Consider the following 16,879-nt stretch of genomic DNA (forward strand, 5'->3'; position numbering starts at 1 on the left):
TCAGCCTAGTTTAAGCTTGGCAAGGAAAATGTCCTCAATCTATTTACTTTGAGCTTTGCTGTTTATTTTAAGGGTGATTAACTTAGGATGTTCTGTGCTCCTTGCTTCTGTATATTTAAGAGTCGAACTTTCATACAACATTCCACTGGAATAAAAAAGCATGCAACAAGATTTTTCCCATCCTTTGCTTTATGACACTTCACCTGCATAATTGTTGCATGGGATACAGAGATCTTTCTTGAAAGAAGAGTTTCTGGTTGAGTGTTCCCTCACTTCCCATCGCTCAAAACTGTCTGTTAAAATGCTTTCTCGTTTCTTAGTGCTTTTGGGATCTGGAGTGCTATCTGGGATGGGTTTATGGCCATACAGGCAGGTGCATAGCTCATGAGGAGTGACATAACCCTCTCTATTCTCACCTTGGGCCAGTCACAATTCTATTAAGGCTGTTCTCGCAGAGCTATTCTGTTAGAGCTCTCTCAGCCTCACCTACCTCACAAGATGTCTGTTGTGGGGAGAGGAAAAGAAAGGTGATTGTAAGCTGCTTTGAGACTCCTGGTAATGAAAAGCGGTACACACAAAAACAATGGCTCCTTCTTCTGGCCATGCACTGCAACATGTGTTATTCAGTCTTACAAATGCTGTCTCCTGAAAGTGTAAGACCATTCCCCCATTCAGCCCCCGATTACATATTGAGTAGATACTGCACTGTTTCACAGCTTCAGGACTTCCTCTCCAACCTCCAGATGTGATAGGGACACTTCATGAGCTTAATGCATCATAATCACATGCTGACATGTTACTTCTAAAGACAGAATTGATATCTATAACATGACGGACTTGTCAAAATAACAGAACTTTTAAAATATATTGGCTGCCTTGGAGCTTTGTTGACAAGTGATCTTTCTGTTATCACCCTGCTCACAGTAATTTTAAACAAAGGCTCTGCCACGTATGCTAGTGTCTCTTCACCTTTTAAAGTGAATAAACAACATTCTGGCTCATTCTACCTGCGTTTTATATTCCCTTTTGTGGTGTAACCTTGAGCACCAATAGCCAAAGCTGGCAATTTTTGATAACCTTTGCCTCAAATGACCTCCATGAGAAAATCAAACATAAGGTTCACTCTTGTAAAGTTAACTAAAGTTTGGTCAGCTAACAAGATCAGCTCCATATTTCTAAAGCCACTCCGCCCCTGCAATATTCTCAAATGGCTTGTTTGCTGGATTTCATTGGTGCTACTGCTTCAGCAGCAGTCTCCAAGTTCCCCTCCCCTCTTTCTATTTTTTGCTAATCAAGGGTTTCCAATATGTCTCTGGTTTATCCTATCAAACTTCCATAAATAATATGAAATGGCTCACGACTTCAGTAGTGTAAGTTCAAAGCTACCTAGATATGCGCCAGAATTCAGAACCTTCCTTTACTATTTTCGTCTGATTGGCTGGTTGGACAATCCATAGCCCTTTCTCTTTCAGGGCAGAGTTCTTTTTCACTTTTATCCAAAGGACTGCTGGATGCCACTATGACATCCAACTCATTCCTTCTGGGAAGGGTTGCCAGTTGTTCCTCTGCTCTTGGCCACCAATGGGACAAAGGGCAGCTGGACTGCCAGCTCCAGGCTGGGAAACTCCTAGGGGTTTGGGGATGGAGCCAGGGGAGGATGGTGGGGTACAAGATAATAAAATGCCACCTTCAAACACATTAATTTTCTCCAGGGAACTGATCACTGCAGTCTAGAGATGAGCTGTAATACCAGAGGATCCCCAGGGCCTGGGGCTGGCATCCCAACTCTGAACCACCGTCACATCACCCATATGTTACCCAGATATCATGTTAAAGCAAATAATGTGACGCTTCTCTGACCTGGGAAGCCCAGAGTAACTTCAGCCTCTAGAATTTGTCCACCTATTCTGCCCGCCCACCCCCAGCAGCCCTGCCAACCCATGGGGTGGACCCCATAGAATTCAAAGATACAGGTGCTACCAGTGGAATCCCCTCCCCACAAGTGAAGCTAGAAATTTGCCCACTGTCACTTCCAGCTGCAAGTTGCTGTGCTCCATGAAATGCAGCTTCTGGGATGGGGGGCTTGGGAACGTGCGAGTGGAGTCTGCAGTAGAAGATGAAATGTTTGTTATACCCCATTTTTTACTACGCAAAAGTATCTCAACATAGCTTACAATTGCCTTTCCTTCCTCTCCCCATGACAGGCATCCTGTGAGGTAGGTGAGGCTGAGTGAGAGAACTGTGTCTGGCCCAAGGTCACTCAGCTGGCTGCATGTGAAAGAACAGTGGAGAATCATACAATTTCCGCATGTGGGACAAAATTGTGTGATGTTTCCTACACGCAATTGCATGATAATAAATCCAGCCATTTCTCCCCTCCACACTCTGTCCTTCTCACTGGCGGTTAAAAAGGCACCAGCAAGAGCAACACTCTCTTTTAGTCACCGCCCCTCAGCCTGTCAATCAGTGGAGGCAACCAATCAGAGGTTTGTGTGTCTCCAAAATTCCCCTGAGTGCAATTTTTTAAAATTGAAACCTATGCATGGCAGTGAATATGCACTGCCATGCAAGACACAGAACACACAAAAATACAGCAGGGTGAGGTAGGCAGATTCCCATCCCTACAGTAGTTCAACCACCATCATTATCCCCAGTCATCCTAAGTAACCACCACCACTTTCTCACTACCCAAGCTGCCAAACTCACATCCCTTTCACTCCTCTTCTTCCCCCCACCCTGCTGCTCCATCCACCTGCCACTCAGCCTTCTCTACTCGCCTTGGCCCTCTTCCTCCATGAGAATTTCTGAAGTATGGGTGCCACTACCCCTGGCTCCCCCACTGCACATGCACACACACTTCTCCACGAGGCCTCACCACTGCTACTGCCAGCACAGCTACCTCCGCCGCACACATACACACTTCCCTGCGAGGCCTCCCCCCCACACACACCTCATGGGGAAGTGTGGGGGTGGAGGTGGGGCACCAGCAGCAGCAATGGTGAGGCCTTTCAGGGAAGCGTGGGGGGGAGGTGGTGACAGTGGCAGCAGTCCGACAGCCAGGTTACCCACAACACCTAAAACTGCTGATATCACCTGTACAAGTTTTCTGCAGAACTAACTGCTGCTTTACTTTAATGTTAAAAGACCCCCTGAGCCTTGGAAATGGAGTTACTTGCTGTCAAGAATGGAATTTCCTATCAAAGATGGTTAACTAATTTCACTCTCTTTGACTCTTAGACCATGAACTAAAATTAATTTCCAATGTTGCTAATGTAATTATTCCCATATTTCCTCCTCTGGTCCTAGCCTTTTAAGGCAGCACATGTGTGTTCCATTGGCATTAGAAAGACATTTGATCAGCTGTTTATTCTTATATTTTTTCATTGGATGCTTCTGAGTGTTTTGCTTCTTCTTCCCAGAAGGCCAAAGGTACAATTTGACAGCAACTCTTGGCATCATTTCATTTTTGCAGCCTGCTTGGTGTTCCACACAGTACACCCAAAAAGGCTTCAAGGCGATGGCCCCAAATATCTATTCCTCTGTGCCCCAGCTTTACTCTCGTTTTTACCTGATGAAGAGCTCTTGAGAAACTAAAAGCATACATGGTGTTTTGGATTATTTTAATTGGTCTGCATGACTTTTGCTGCTAAACAGGACCGATTAGCACTTGGCTTTAATGGAAAAGTGCATTTTTACATGTATAAGAGATATATATGTAGTTTATTAAATTATTATTTATTTATTACCACTACATGGCTATGGGTTCTGGAAGGGGCTGAAGCAATATCTTTATTGCTTCAGCCCTTTCCAAATCCCATTGCTGTGTAGTGGTAATAAATAAAAACCAAGGGGACTCCTCTTCTTAGTCGTATGACTGAAAGCTTCCTCAGATGGATAGATTCCTCAGGGCTTTTCCGCATGCCATAAATATAGTGAAATGCTTACCTGGTCACACGACATCGCCAACATCCAGCGTCCCAGCAGCAAACTGGTAGCTACATCCTCCATTTTAAAACACTTGCTGGGGAATCACATAAGGTGGATTCCCCAACCTAAAAAGCACGAGCTACAGGAGAGCATACAGCAGGCCACCAGCAAAAGAAATGTATAGAGGCGAAGAAGCGCTATCTCCACCAACAATGTCTTGCCCTCGCACCCACCTCCCTCTCCCTTCTACCAGGGGTAGGATTTTTTTTTTAAGCAAACTGCCTGGAGCAATGAATAGGTGTAGAAGCATGCAGGCAAAGCAAAAAAAAAAAATCTTTCCCAAATAGTTACACAAAGCATGCCTCTTTAAAGTTCCCCATCAGGAACAATTCTTTTTCCTCCCCGCCCCAGTCAAAGGACTCAAATCACTAAGGACCCGATCCAGATGCCTGGGCTTCGGCACCTATGAAAGTTTATGACGCCATAGACTATAATGGGAATTTCAGCATTCCTGCCTTTCCCGGGGCCTTGGGGGGGGGATGATTTAGACCCTCAAAACTTTCAAGACAGCTCTGGGAGGCTCTTCCCTGACTCCCCTCCAAATTCCGTAATGATTGGTCCAAGAGGTCCTAAGAGCTCCTGAAGAGGGTGCCCCCATCCGTCCCCTAGGATATAATGGAGGGATAGGGGCATCCTCTTCGGGAGCCCCTAGACATGGACCCCTTGGACCAATCATTCTGAAATTTGGAGGGGAGTCAGGAAAGAGCTTCCTGGAACTATCCTGAAAGATTGGAGTCTCTACCTCGCTTCCACCATTTCCAGCAGCACATGTGAGTGTCAGAAGCATGAAATGATGGCAGACAAGGCGAGACAGCAGAAAAGGTGAGGAAAGGTTGGGAAGCAAGATAACATTTAACGCTTTGCCATTCAGCTGGCAAAACACTATTTTTACTGAAGTGCGGAAATGCCCTCAGAATTCTCTTTTAAGCCTGAACAAATGAATGGCAAAAAGAATAATGTGTGAATAAGATTACAAGGCACTGTACAAGGCACATTACATGGGGAAGGCACTGGCAAACCACCCCGTATTGAGTCTGCCATGAAAACGCTAGAGGGCGTCACCCCAAGGGTCAGACATGACTCGGTGCTTGCACAGGGGATACCTTTACCTTTTCCTTTAAGATTACAAGGCCCATTCCGCACAAGGACCAATGTTGCCAATTGGTTCCTGCAAGCGGAAATGCTATTTTTAAAAGTGCTGTTCAGCGTTATGCATACCTGCCTTTATAGTGGAATCCAGTAGAGTTTCAATAGTTTCCCACAGGTTTCTGGTCTCACCAAAAATCGCTAGAAAGGAAGCAATTTTTTCTGTGCTTTGTCCCGCCCCTGGCCGTCAGTCAAACGAGCAGCCAATGGGCGGCCTTTATCATGCTCCCAAAAAGCCCCTTCCTATTTAAGCACAGTTTAAAAAAAAAAGAAAAACACACGTTGCAATGAATATGCCTTGATTCCTTAATTCCTTCTAACGTAGAGACCCATCTAGCTGGCAGCTGGCATGTGAGCTGCCGATTCATCGTTACCACGCTCCCCCGAGTGGAAAAAAAATCCCCCCCCCCGTGCAGGGGCGCGATTTTTGGCCGAAAACTTGCAAATGGGGCTGTGTTGTAGATTGTTGCAGATTGTTTGCAAGAGTGTAGCGCTTTTCGGAGGGTGAATCCACTTTTCTGTATTCCCCTTTAAGCGCTACAATGAATCACTTTTTGCGGATCGGTTTCAGGAGTGTGGCAGATTGTGTGCGACATCGTGCATAACTGCAAATTAGTAGCGTTTACAATTTGGAAGCCTTTTGCAACATTGAAGTCATGCAGAATGGACCCAAGAGTTGTGTACTACCAGGTGTGCAAGGAGATTTCCAAGATCAGTTTTATGGCTGGTTTGGAGTGTGAACACTATGACACTGTGTCCTGCTGAGGCCTCATCCTTTTCCAAATCCTGCCCTTTGCAGGCTCCACTTCCAAAATCCCCAGGTCTTTCTCAACCCAGAGCTAGCAACCCTAAAGATTACACATGACCACTTCTGAGAACTTATTACATGTGGGAGCAAAGTCTAATGTCTGTTCTTTCTTTGCATATCAGGAATAGTCATGTGTAATCTGGTTTGGCTGCAATGCAACCTTTACATTCTTCTCCTTCTTCCCCAACAGCTTAGAGCAGAATTTCATCCTGCAACAATCCTGTGTGAAAGGGTCAAGGTCTGTTCAAGGCAACTGAGTAAGCTTTATCACAGAGATGGGATTTTAGCCTAGACTTACCCCAACCAGCCTTCAGACCTTTGTATTACATTTTCTGGTATCATTTTGATATGTTTTTATTGAATTATTGGATCATTTTAATGTTGCTTTTAATTGTTTATGTTTTTATGTGTGCCACCCTAGGGACTATGATGAGTTGGAAAAGCAGTATTAAAATGTTTTATATAAATAAATTTTCTATGGCAGAAGTGGTTTAATTGATGCTGACCCTACTCACTCAAAATTATGCCCCTGTGTAAAGTTCAGGTGCTACATTTCTCTGGCCCAGAGTGCATGGGGGCATTTTGACTCTGAAAGGCACACTATGTACCTGGCTAGAATAACAGAAGCACAATTATGGATTCATGACGAAATTGGGCACCCATAAATAGGTTGCCAGTTCTGGGAGGAATTGGGAGCAGGGAGGGGCCTTGGTGGAGTATGGAGCAACCATTTTCTCCTGGAGAACTGAGCTCTTTAGTCTGGAATTAGCTGTAATTTCAGGGGATCTCCCGTCCCAACCTGGGGACTGGCATCTATAAATGTCTTTACCATAGTGTGAAAGAAAGAGGAACCATGTGTATATCCTTGAAGCAGAAGCAAAAGTGCTCACTCTCCATCTTCCATAAGTTGATTGTTCAGTTTTGTATCACTTGCTGTATTAGTGTCACAGGCAGGTAAACTAGATCTAGTAATAAGCAACAAGAAGCAACACTCATATGTGGAATAGTCTCTTGAGAGAGCCAATATGGTGTAGCGGTTAAAAGCAGTGACCACTAATCTGGGGAACTAGGATTGATATCCAGCTGCTCCATATGCAGCCAGCTGGGTGACATTGGCCTAGTCATAGTTCTCTTAGGGCTATTCTCATAGAGCAGTTTTTAGATCACTTATGCACAGGCAGGAAAGGCTGTGCTGGCACTTGCATGACAGTGGGGCTAATCTCTGCTTATGCACAACATCAGCACCAGCCAAGTCCCCTCCTAGCCCTGGCCTACTTTAGGGCCCCTGATAGCCTGTGGCAAAGTAATGGTGATTTTCCAGCGTTCCCTTTTTTGCCGCAGCTGCGAATGGCGGCCAGGCTGGGCCAGGTTTGTGCATAAAGGAAGAACTGGGCCTTTCAGGCCTGGCACCTCCCCATGCTACAATGGCTGGGAGGGGACTGAAAATGCTCCACTTGACTCCACAGCACTTCTCAGTGCCACAGGGTCAAATGGTTTTTGTTGTTGTTAGTTTGCAGGAAGGTGGGATTATGTTCTCACACAATCCCACCTTCCTGCAAAAACAAACAAACAAACAAACAAAACAAGCACCTGCTGCCCCCTGCACGTCCGAACCTTTCCACTGTGGCTCCATTTCCCTGGGGAGCTTCTCCATTTCAGCGGCGGAGCTGCTCCATCACCAAAACTTGTTCCCCGCAGCAACACAGACAATGGCGGACCAGCTCTGCCACTGAAATGTGCCTCCCATGGCTGCTGCCATGCATAATCGCTCTTAGAGCCCTCTCAGCCTCACTGACTTCACAGGGTATCTGTTGTGGGTAAGGAAGGGAAGACAATTTTAAACCACTTTGGGACTCCTTCAGGTAATTAAAAACAGGGTATTAAAAAAAATAAGAGATGGTTTTTATATGCTGCTTTTTTCTACCAGGAGTCTCAAAGTGGCTTACAGTTGCCTTCCCTTTCCTCTCCCCACAACAGACACCCTGTGAGGTGGGGGAGGCTGAGAGAGCCCTGATATCACTGCTCGGTCAGAACAGCTTTATCAGTGCTGTGGCGAGCCCAAGGTCACCCTGCTGGCTGCACGTGGAGGAGGTGCAGGGAATCAAACATGGCTCATCAGGTTAAAAGCTGCCACTTTTAATCACTGCACCAAGCTGGCTCTCCAACTCTTCTCTTCTTGAATTTTTATTGTAGAAGCAATCTGAAGCTACTGGAGTAAATTAATAACTGTGGATTATTTCTTCTTGGAAACATGACTTAATTCCACCCCACCCCCCAGTAGACACCTGGTCCTGGAAGGAATAGGGCATGTTAAAAGCAGGCAGGAGACCTAGTATAACCATGCCTGGGGAAGGGGGGGTATCTACTGTGTCTAGAGAAAGGGGACCCATTGGGCCCTGCCCTTCTTTCTGGCCCACAGAACCTGCTTAAGAAGTTACTTTATCAGTTAGTGCAACATTTGTTTTCTTCTCACTCAGCTTTAGTGAATGAGCAAGTGAAGGGAAGAAAGAGAAGATGTTGGGAAAGAGAAGGAAAAAGTAAGCAATCCGGCTAAAAACTGGGGGTGTTTGTTTCTTTACAGAAATAACTTTCCAACCTCATCCACAGAACTTTGCACACAGTTGCCTGTGGGGAGCTATGTGTGTTCACCCACAGGGCTGGAGTGGGAACTAGAAGGCAGAGTAAATTTCAAAGAAAGGTTCGAGTTAAAAATTAAATAAATTGGAATACAAGTGTGATTTTTTTCAAGATTTTCTCAAAGGAATTTCCAATCAAAGTTATGAAATGTGGGTAAGTATTTGTTCTGTTTACTGCTATTGAACTTTGCAGTGTGGGTTAGTACAGGGGATATTTATGTAGCTGTACTAAGAAATCTATACATTCTGTTCCAAACGTGGTGTGGATTTTTAAAAATACTGTCCCACACTTTAAGTATATGTATTAGTTACAAGGGCAACGATTTCTGCTGATGAAAGACTTTGGCTTGAATCCAACAATAATTTCTGCTGATGGAAGCCCGGGAGCTATTCCACATGAACAACATGGTGGGGGGAGGAGTTGGAACCATGCAGTGGCCCTTCCTTGCATACTCAGGGAATTGCTGATCGCCACTGTGGGGTGGTAGATGAATTTCCTCCAGGCCAGGTTGGATTCTGGAGATTTTTAATTGGGGGGGGGGGGTTACTTGGTCATGAAATTGGAGTCAGTGTGGATGGGGAGGTAGTTGTGAGGTCCTGCATTGTGCAGGAGGTTGATGACCCTGGGGATCCCTTCCAACTCTATGATTCTATGAGGGAAATCAGCAAAAGTCACCCACACAAAAAATTGAAATTCTCCATGGGATTCAACCCTTTATTAGTGATGTTGAACAGCTTTAAAAACAATTAAAAACCAATTCTTTTAGCACTTCTAATGCACAATGTTTTATTTTTCACTTGGTTCAGCCTCAATCTGTTCTTGGTCCATAGTTAAGGATTAAGATTTGCTCAAATCGGCCCAAAAAAATCAGGACATGAATGAAGCACTTAGCATCTGTTTACAGTTGACAGATTGGGGTCCCTAAAGCCTTCATGGTGCTTGCTGACACCTTCCCTGGAGCCCACCAACTGATTTTCAAAACCTGGGTGGGGCCGAGTCGGACTTTTGCCTATCTGGGCTTCTGACTGGCTTTGCAGATTTTTAAAGTGTCACTGCCACCACTGTGCAGTGAATGAAAATATGCTGTGTCCTTGCCAGAAAATATTTTAATATAATTTTAAAAAGCCATCCCTTTTTTGACAGAAATGCTGGGAGTTACTATTGGAGTTGTGCAGAACTTGACTCCCTGACAGCCTGAACACCAACGGGGTCTACAGGCCCCAAATGTTTGTGGACCTCTATACCAGACAGTAGTTTCCTTGAGGCATAATGTGAAATTACTGTGTCCACTTGTGCCTAGATCTCCATTTATCACAGGGGTGGGGGAACAGCCTGGGAAGCTGTACCAAACCGCAGCACTCCAAAACATGGCTGTGGAGGGCAAACACTTGGCTTTACAGGACATAGGCGGGACTTGACAACGTGGCTTGACAACACTTCCAGATGAGATTCAAGCCGGAATACACAATGGGTCTGTTCAAACATAACTCACAGGCATAGTTTATTTTAACTACAGTTAACTTGTGAAAACAGTTTTTGTCTTACAAACAAGTGCTCCTCTGAAGAGACTGGTGTTTCAGACTACTCTGTGGTGAAAGCCTTCTCACTGAGCAATTTTCCCAACTCAAAACACTCCTGAGACATTTTATTTGCCCTGTCTGAGGGGCTGCACATTTATTGCATGCTTGCATGTACAGTCCCCCTGATCGGCTTAGCATTTATTTGTTTGGGGCAGGTGAAATTCTCTGTGTGTGTCCCCCACGTGCAGGCTTGACAGATGGAGTCCTGGTTAAAAAATTAGGCAGGAGTGCCATAGAGGCTGTGATGCCATGTCTGGGTGATCACCTAGAAGTGAGAGCCCCCATTGTACACTAGGAATTCCCCCAATCTCCACGTCAAAGACCTTAGAGATCATGGGAAATTCTTGTAACATTGTGGACAACATGCTGTATAAGTATATGTACAAGCATATGAAAGTATGTAAACTTTATTGCGTATGACCATAGGTCTTTGCAAATCCAAAACACACAAAAACAAAATATATTTCAATAACATTTTAACACACCAAAAAAGAGATCTACACAATATGCAAGTTACCTAAGTAAAATAATATAACTAAATTAAGATCTTTTACCAAACATTTAAAATGGCTAAAACCACCTTAAAAAGCCACATTAGACAGAGTAATACTGGCCCTTATTTCTTTTGCTGCCATAGCAAACACAGAGATTCTGTAGGGGGATGCTAAAATCAGGATCTGACAGCAAAAATTTCAACTTATCTGAAGCAGAGGCAAGTTTTAAGCCACAGATAGCTCCATCTACGAACTTAGCCCTAGGGTGTCAGAACAAAGGGCACTCAAGAATATAATGTGGTAAATCTTCCACATCATATTGGTTTGTGTCTGGTTATACTCTTAATGCTCTTAAATGGTTATTTCAGATCCTAGCTAAGCAGGATGATCTGCAATGATCTTTTAAAAATATTTTAAACCACGTTGAAGATTGTGATTATAAAATTAATGTTCTATCGTAAAGTGCATCACCATTACAAATCTAGTCTCTCAACTGTGGATTGTCAGCATGAGAGCCTAGCAGGTCATCAGGAATGGTATAATGCAGCACAAAGTTGTTAATGTGTGACATAAGGGGTCCTTTGCTGCCATCTTGTTAAATGACTGTTGGCTCAATGAACTTGAATTTGTTGTTATTTCTTTTCCATGACTTCAGCATTGCAAGATGGATGTGTGCTCTCAAGGATGGAATTCTAAGTTCTGCTCTCATCACAGCCAATGGGGTTCCCTTGGGGAGTGCTAATATCTGTATAATAAATAATTCTTTATAATATCTTCCGTCCAACCTCACACTTCAGCTCCATAGAGGACGTGGGGAACCACCTAACCATTAAAACTCTTTATAACCGGAGGAAACCTCCCTTAGTATAACCCCCCCCAAGAGTAGCCCCCACAAACCTTGTTGCTGATGCCCTGACATTTTCCACGTGGATATTATAGGTTAGATTTTCATTGAAGGTGATGCCTACATATTTGAAAGATCTGCACTGTGTGATTGGATTCCCGTGGATATTCCAAGCATGGATCTCAGCCCTTTTACTGAACTGTCATGTGCATGCACCAAATAAATAAATAAATAAATAAATAAAAATAAAGGAAATGTCCTCTAAAAAAAAAAAGGACATCTGGTACCCCTACCTAATCCCTAACATTGAACCCCACAGCTGATGTTTCAGGAAGGACTTTTTTCCCATTTCAGTTGTCATCCAGAATAGATAAAAGAAGGTGCATTAAAGGTGGGATTCCTACCATTTTGGTAACATTTAGATCTTCTTAGAATGGCACCTCGTTCAGGGCACTTCCAGGGCTTACAGAAACACAGGGAAAAGCAATCCAGCAAGGCTAATTAGAACATGGTTGGGTTTGATTTACTCTATAAATAGCCCAAATCAGAATGTATACACAAGTGTTCACATTTCCTTTTGCAATGGTTTGCAGACTGTACCCACTGGAATGTTGGTGTATATGTTTCCACTTTCTCACCTCTCCCCTTCTGCTGCAGCCCCACTTGTCTAGTGGTAGCAATGTTTTGGGGATCACAGTGGGAGGGGGGAAGATGAGGAAGTCATGCTCCACAGGCAGAAGTGCTGCCATCTATGGAAATGTCAGGGTGGATCCAAGCTAAAATGTGTTCGCTATCACAAGGACCTCAAGTCAAAGCCTTATGAACTTATTCACTTAGTAACTTTTTTCCATTCAAGCAGAGCTTTTTCCAAGCCATGAGGTGTTCTGCCTTGTGCTCAAGAATGTAAACCTGAAAATTGTACAGGCTTAATGTGACTCCTTTGCAACATGGTTTTAGAAACTGCTTACATATGCTGCAATAACAATTGTGTCCGTTTCACTTGCAGTTGCAACTGGAGTATAGTCTGCTCCTAGCTGTGTGGATGACTTTTGGCTTCTGAAGCCTGATAGATAAGCAGTTCTCTAGATTCAAGCCTCATTTAGCAGCTGACAGTAATTAGCTGGGTTAGGTTGTTCGATAGGGTTCAAGATGGAATCAGCACAGCCCAGAAATCACGAGGCCCCTCCCTTATGACGGTATACCTAGACCCAAATAACCTGAATAATTGGTGTCCAGTAGCCAACGTTCCATTTTTAAGGGGCCTGAACCGATGGCGGCTATGCAGCTTTTAGGAGTCTTGGAAAAGATTATTTAGATCCATTTCAATCTGGACTGATATGCTTATGAGGAAAATGGGTCACCCAAGCAATCTTTATTGGGAAAGTGAAAGAAGGTGTATATCCCTATTGATTCTGGTGAAGCTCTTAGTAGCCTGTGATACCTTCAACCATAGTATTATTTAAAGAGGACGGATGGTTTTGGGGGGGGGGCACTATGCCATGATGATTTGATTTTGACTTGGCTGCTAGGCCCATGGCATTTGTGCTTTCATCTCCCTTTTCTCTCGTGCCATTGACCTTCTCCATGAAACCAGCAAGCAGAGGCTGTCCATGGATTTGGTTAGAGTCAACAAAACATAAAAGAAACCCCGTTTTGCCTTCCGTGGTCTGGGACCCACATATTTAAGGGACTGCCTGGCGCCTTATGCCCCCCGCCAGGCGTTATGCTCGGCGGGGACTAATTTACTGGTGGTTCCTGGCCCCCGGGAGGCACGTCTGGCCTTGACCAGGGCCAGGGCCTTTTTGGTCCTGGCCCCCACCTGGTGGAATGAGCTCCCAGAGGAGCTGTGGGCCCTGTGAGATTTGCCATCCTTCTGTGGGGCCTGCAAAATGGGGCTCTTCTGCCAGGCTTATGGTTGAGGCCGGCGCCTCCCCTTTTTAGATTGGCCCCCACCTTCTACATCAGCAGTGACCCCTGGTTTCCAGATAGTTCCGCCGCCATCAGGTGGGGTGGGTTGGGGATTATTTTAGGTGTTCTTATGTATTAGGGGTTTTATGGGGTTTTTACATGTTGTCACCCGCCACGAGCCTCAGGGGAACGGCGGGTTATAAATATAACAACAACAATAATAATAGTGAACTGGTGAGTTCATGGAAGCCCTGAACAGGTGTATCTTGAAGGTAATGAGACTGGATAAGGGATGAAGGTGAGCTGGATATTTGTATCCATTTACTTTTCTGATGTATATCAGTATATGTCAAGTATCAGTGCCCCAAAATTATTTCCTTATACCACACTTCTCAGTTTAATGGATAAAGGAGAAATGCTAAGAAAAGTAAAACCAGGAGACAAGAGAAGAGAAGGGAAAGAATTTGACTGAGGAAGTAAACAAAGGAGACAAGGAACAAAGCACACAGAGGAGAAAATGTTTTTCAAAGGCAGGAACAGTATAGGAAAAAATGCTACTCTTCCCGGTTGACATACACTAGCCTATCTATTCCCACGTCACTCTGTATAAATGGCTCCTTAAAAGTAATTCTTACTTCCATTTACATACTGCTATATATATTTAGCAGAATTTTTTAAGTAGAAAAGTTTAGATGAATGGCCTTGGAGGAGACCAAACCAAATGAAAGCAGACTTTAGGCAGCTGCTGCACTTTGGAGTTTCATTTGCCAACAGGGATCACACAATTTCTACAGTACTTTCTTTGAAACAAGCCAAGATTAACTTCCCAGAGATTTGATTAATGACTATACTTAGAACAACACACAATACTTACCCTGGATCAGAAGAGATTAAACAGTGCACTGGGCTGGATTAAATCAATATGGCACATTTTCTGAGTAGATAATGTGAAATACATTGAGTCAACTGAAATTGTTTTCAGGGTTTTTTTTCTTCTTAAAAAATGGCCTCAGATTGTCGGCTGTTGCAGATTAAGTATTGTAGAAGAGGTGCGATGGGCACTGAACTACTTCTTATGATCAGAAAACAAATGGGAGAACTATACATTCACAAAATCTTATGGAGGAAAGAGCTAGAACTATACCCGTTTGGGGAAGGGGTTGGCTAAGCACACATCTCATGCATGACTGCCAGAGGTCATAATTGACACTCCCTGCCCCCTTTTCATGAGGCAACAAATGCCCATTATTTTTCATTGAACTCTAGGAAACTAAAAAAAGCATGGCTCATTTGTATTCTGCTCTGACCATTTGCCTCTTTTCAGGTACGTTGTGAAATGTAGTTTTTAAAAAAGGAACAGTTGGCATGCACTGAACAGGCAAAGTACAAGTGTTGGAAAAGTAAATATATTTAGCCTGGTGGACAGACCTTGGACCACCACTTGAGTTGATAACTCATTAAACTTCTCTTTCGCTACAGTGAACTTTGGCTCTTTAATAAGTTGGTGTCTGATGCAACGCAGAGGCTTTGAATCTATAAAAGCCAGGCCAGACAGCTGGGAAATTATATTCAGGAATTCCAGTAGCTTCTGGGAAACATACCGACTAGTGGAAAGTGATCCAAAGAGCATGCAGTGCTTAAAAATTGCAGCGGTCATCCTGGTTTGCTCAGTCCTGCTGACTCAGGTAAGAATAGAAAGAAGATCCCACTGCTGCATTTGCACTGCTAGTGAGAAAAATGATGATTTGGGTGTCTTGTGTTTCAGCAGTTCTGCGCAATGCTTTAGCTACTTCTGTCTTCCAGTTATTGGAGTATTAAGATACCAGAGAAGGCAAGGACTGTAGTCCTAGCACAGCCATTGGAGTGGTTATTTATTCATAATCGGCACAATTCTTGACATTGCACGTGTGCAAAAGAGAGCATAGAGATTTTCAAGGCTCACTCCTGCAAATGAACACAAGTTACAATCCTTTGCAGAATCTGGGATCTGCTGTAGTGGGTGGGATCCCTGTTTCAGAAGCAAAAGCCGAGCTTTGACTTTACAGTATTATCAGCCCCAAGCCCAGTACATCAATTTTTCCCCTATAAATGAGTGGTTGTGGGCCTGGGGTAGAGCAGCATTCTAGGCTACAGCTGGAGTGAAGCATGCCCTGTGGATAACAGTTTAAATTTCCCACAGGCTTAGATAAAAGTACTGAAACAGGAAACAGTGAGGTGGATCCAACCCTTCACCAAGGAGACTTCCTGCTCCTTCACTGGCAACTGCTCAGTGGAGTGGGAAGACAGGGGTAGGAGCCACCCCAGTCCTTTCCTTACAGAAATACTGTTGAGGGTAGGAGTCCAAGGGCCTTAAAAACACTTAATAGGTAAATATGTCTGTAGTATGTGTAATAGCCACACTACACTTGTTTTTCAGACACACTGTGCTGCTTTGGGTCCACAAAGTTCTGAGCTGACAAGGCTTAAGAGAATGACACCTTTCTGGAGGGGCGTCACAAGGCCAGTTGGAGCACCATGCAGGGAACACAGTGAATGCTTCAGCAGACTATGCAGGTAATCTCCTCCTTTGAAACAAAGCACCTGTGTTTCATGCAGAACAGGGCAGCCACACTTCCACCCAGATAGGTCTTCTGTGAGAAAACTAGCCTGGTTGTCTTGGATATAAAGATACACTTACATGCTAAAATTAGTTTTACTGGATTAAAAGTGGCACCACCACCCCCCCCCAACAACCCAAGTTGATAGGTGTACCAAATCTAGAACATGTTCTTTATGAATATTTTTATTCAAAAAGTATCCTTATTGCTCTCCCTTGCATTCATTTTCTAGATACTTGTCAGATTGGGAAATTAATTCGGTTCAAGATGCTAAACATAGTTGACATTTATTGACCAGCTCCTAAAAATTCCTTGTTACCTACAATCACCATTGTTTGGGGGGAGGGGTTTCAGATATGAAAATCTAAAATTAATTAAATTAATTGTATTTCAGTAATGATGAGACAATGGTAGGTTAGTTGCCCATATATCCACAGGGAACAATCAGTGCTTTAGTTGAAAGGCTTGTAGAAGTCTGCTTTCATATGGTAGTATTCCATGAAACTTTCTCTTGATGCAGGGATTCATGCCTAAGAAAATGAAAATTGACTTCTATTCTCTTTTGCAGGAGTAAACGCTGTTCTGTAACAATATCCGAAGAATGATTCCTCATTATGGGAAAGAAAATGCTGTTGCTTCCATTGACAATGCTCCTGTTTGTGTATTTATTATTACCTTCCTAGAACCACTGCATATATTTAATGGTTTTTCAATTCAAACCTCTGTTGAATTGATGGAAACACACTTGCTAGAAGCTGTTTTAGGCTATACCTCTGTGAGCCTTTAGCTAAGCTGAAGTAGCTTAAATTGATCTTCATTTTTTTATACTTTGTATTTCATTTTTTTACCAAGATATTAAAGATCTGTTTAAGCAACTA

The 16,879-nt window shown here is 43.7% G+C and overlaps 1 protein-coding gene across 1 annotated transcript; it reads left to right on the top strand.

The window, feature by feature from the left end:
• The first annotated feature begins 14,913 nt into the window (after positions 1–14,913).
• Positions 14,914–16,879, top strand: LEAP2 (liver enriched antimicrobial peptide 2). The gene is made up of 3 exons (XM_077326927.1): positions 14,914–15,089; positions 15,821–15,957; positions 16,570–16,879. Exons 1-3 carry the CDS (start codon positions 14,916–14,918, stop codon positions 16,604–16,606), a joined length of 348 nt encoding a protein of 115 aa, XP_077183042.1. The 5' UTR covers positions 14,914–14,915; the 3' UTR covers positions 16,607–16,879.

The sequence above is a fragment of the Paroedura picta genome, chromosome 3, assembly GCF_049243985.1.
Source record: "Paroedura picta isolate Pp20150507F chromosome 3, Ppicta_v3.0, whole genome shotgun sequence".
Classification (NCBI taxonomy): Eukaryota; Metazoa; Chordata; class Lepidosauria; order Squamata; family Gekkonidae; genus Paroedura; species Paroedura picta.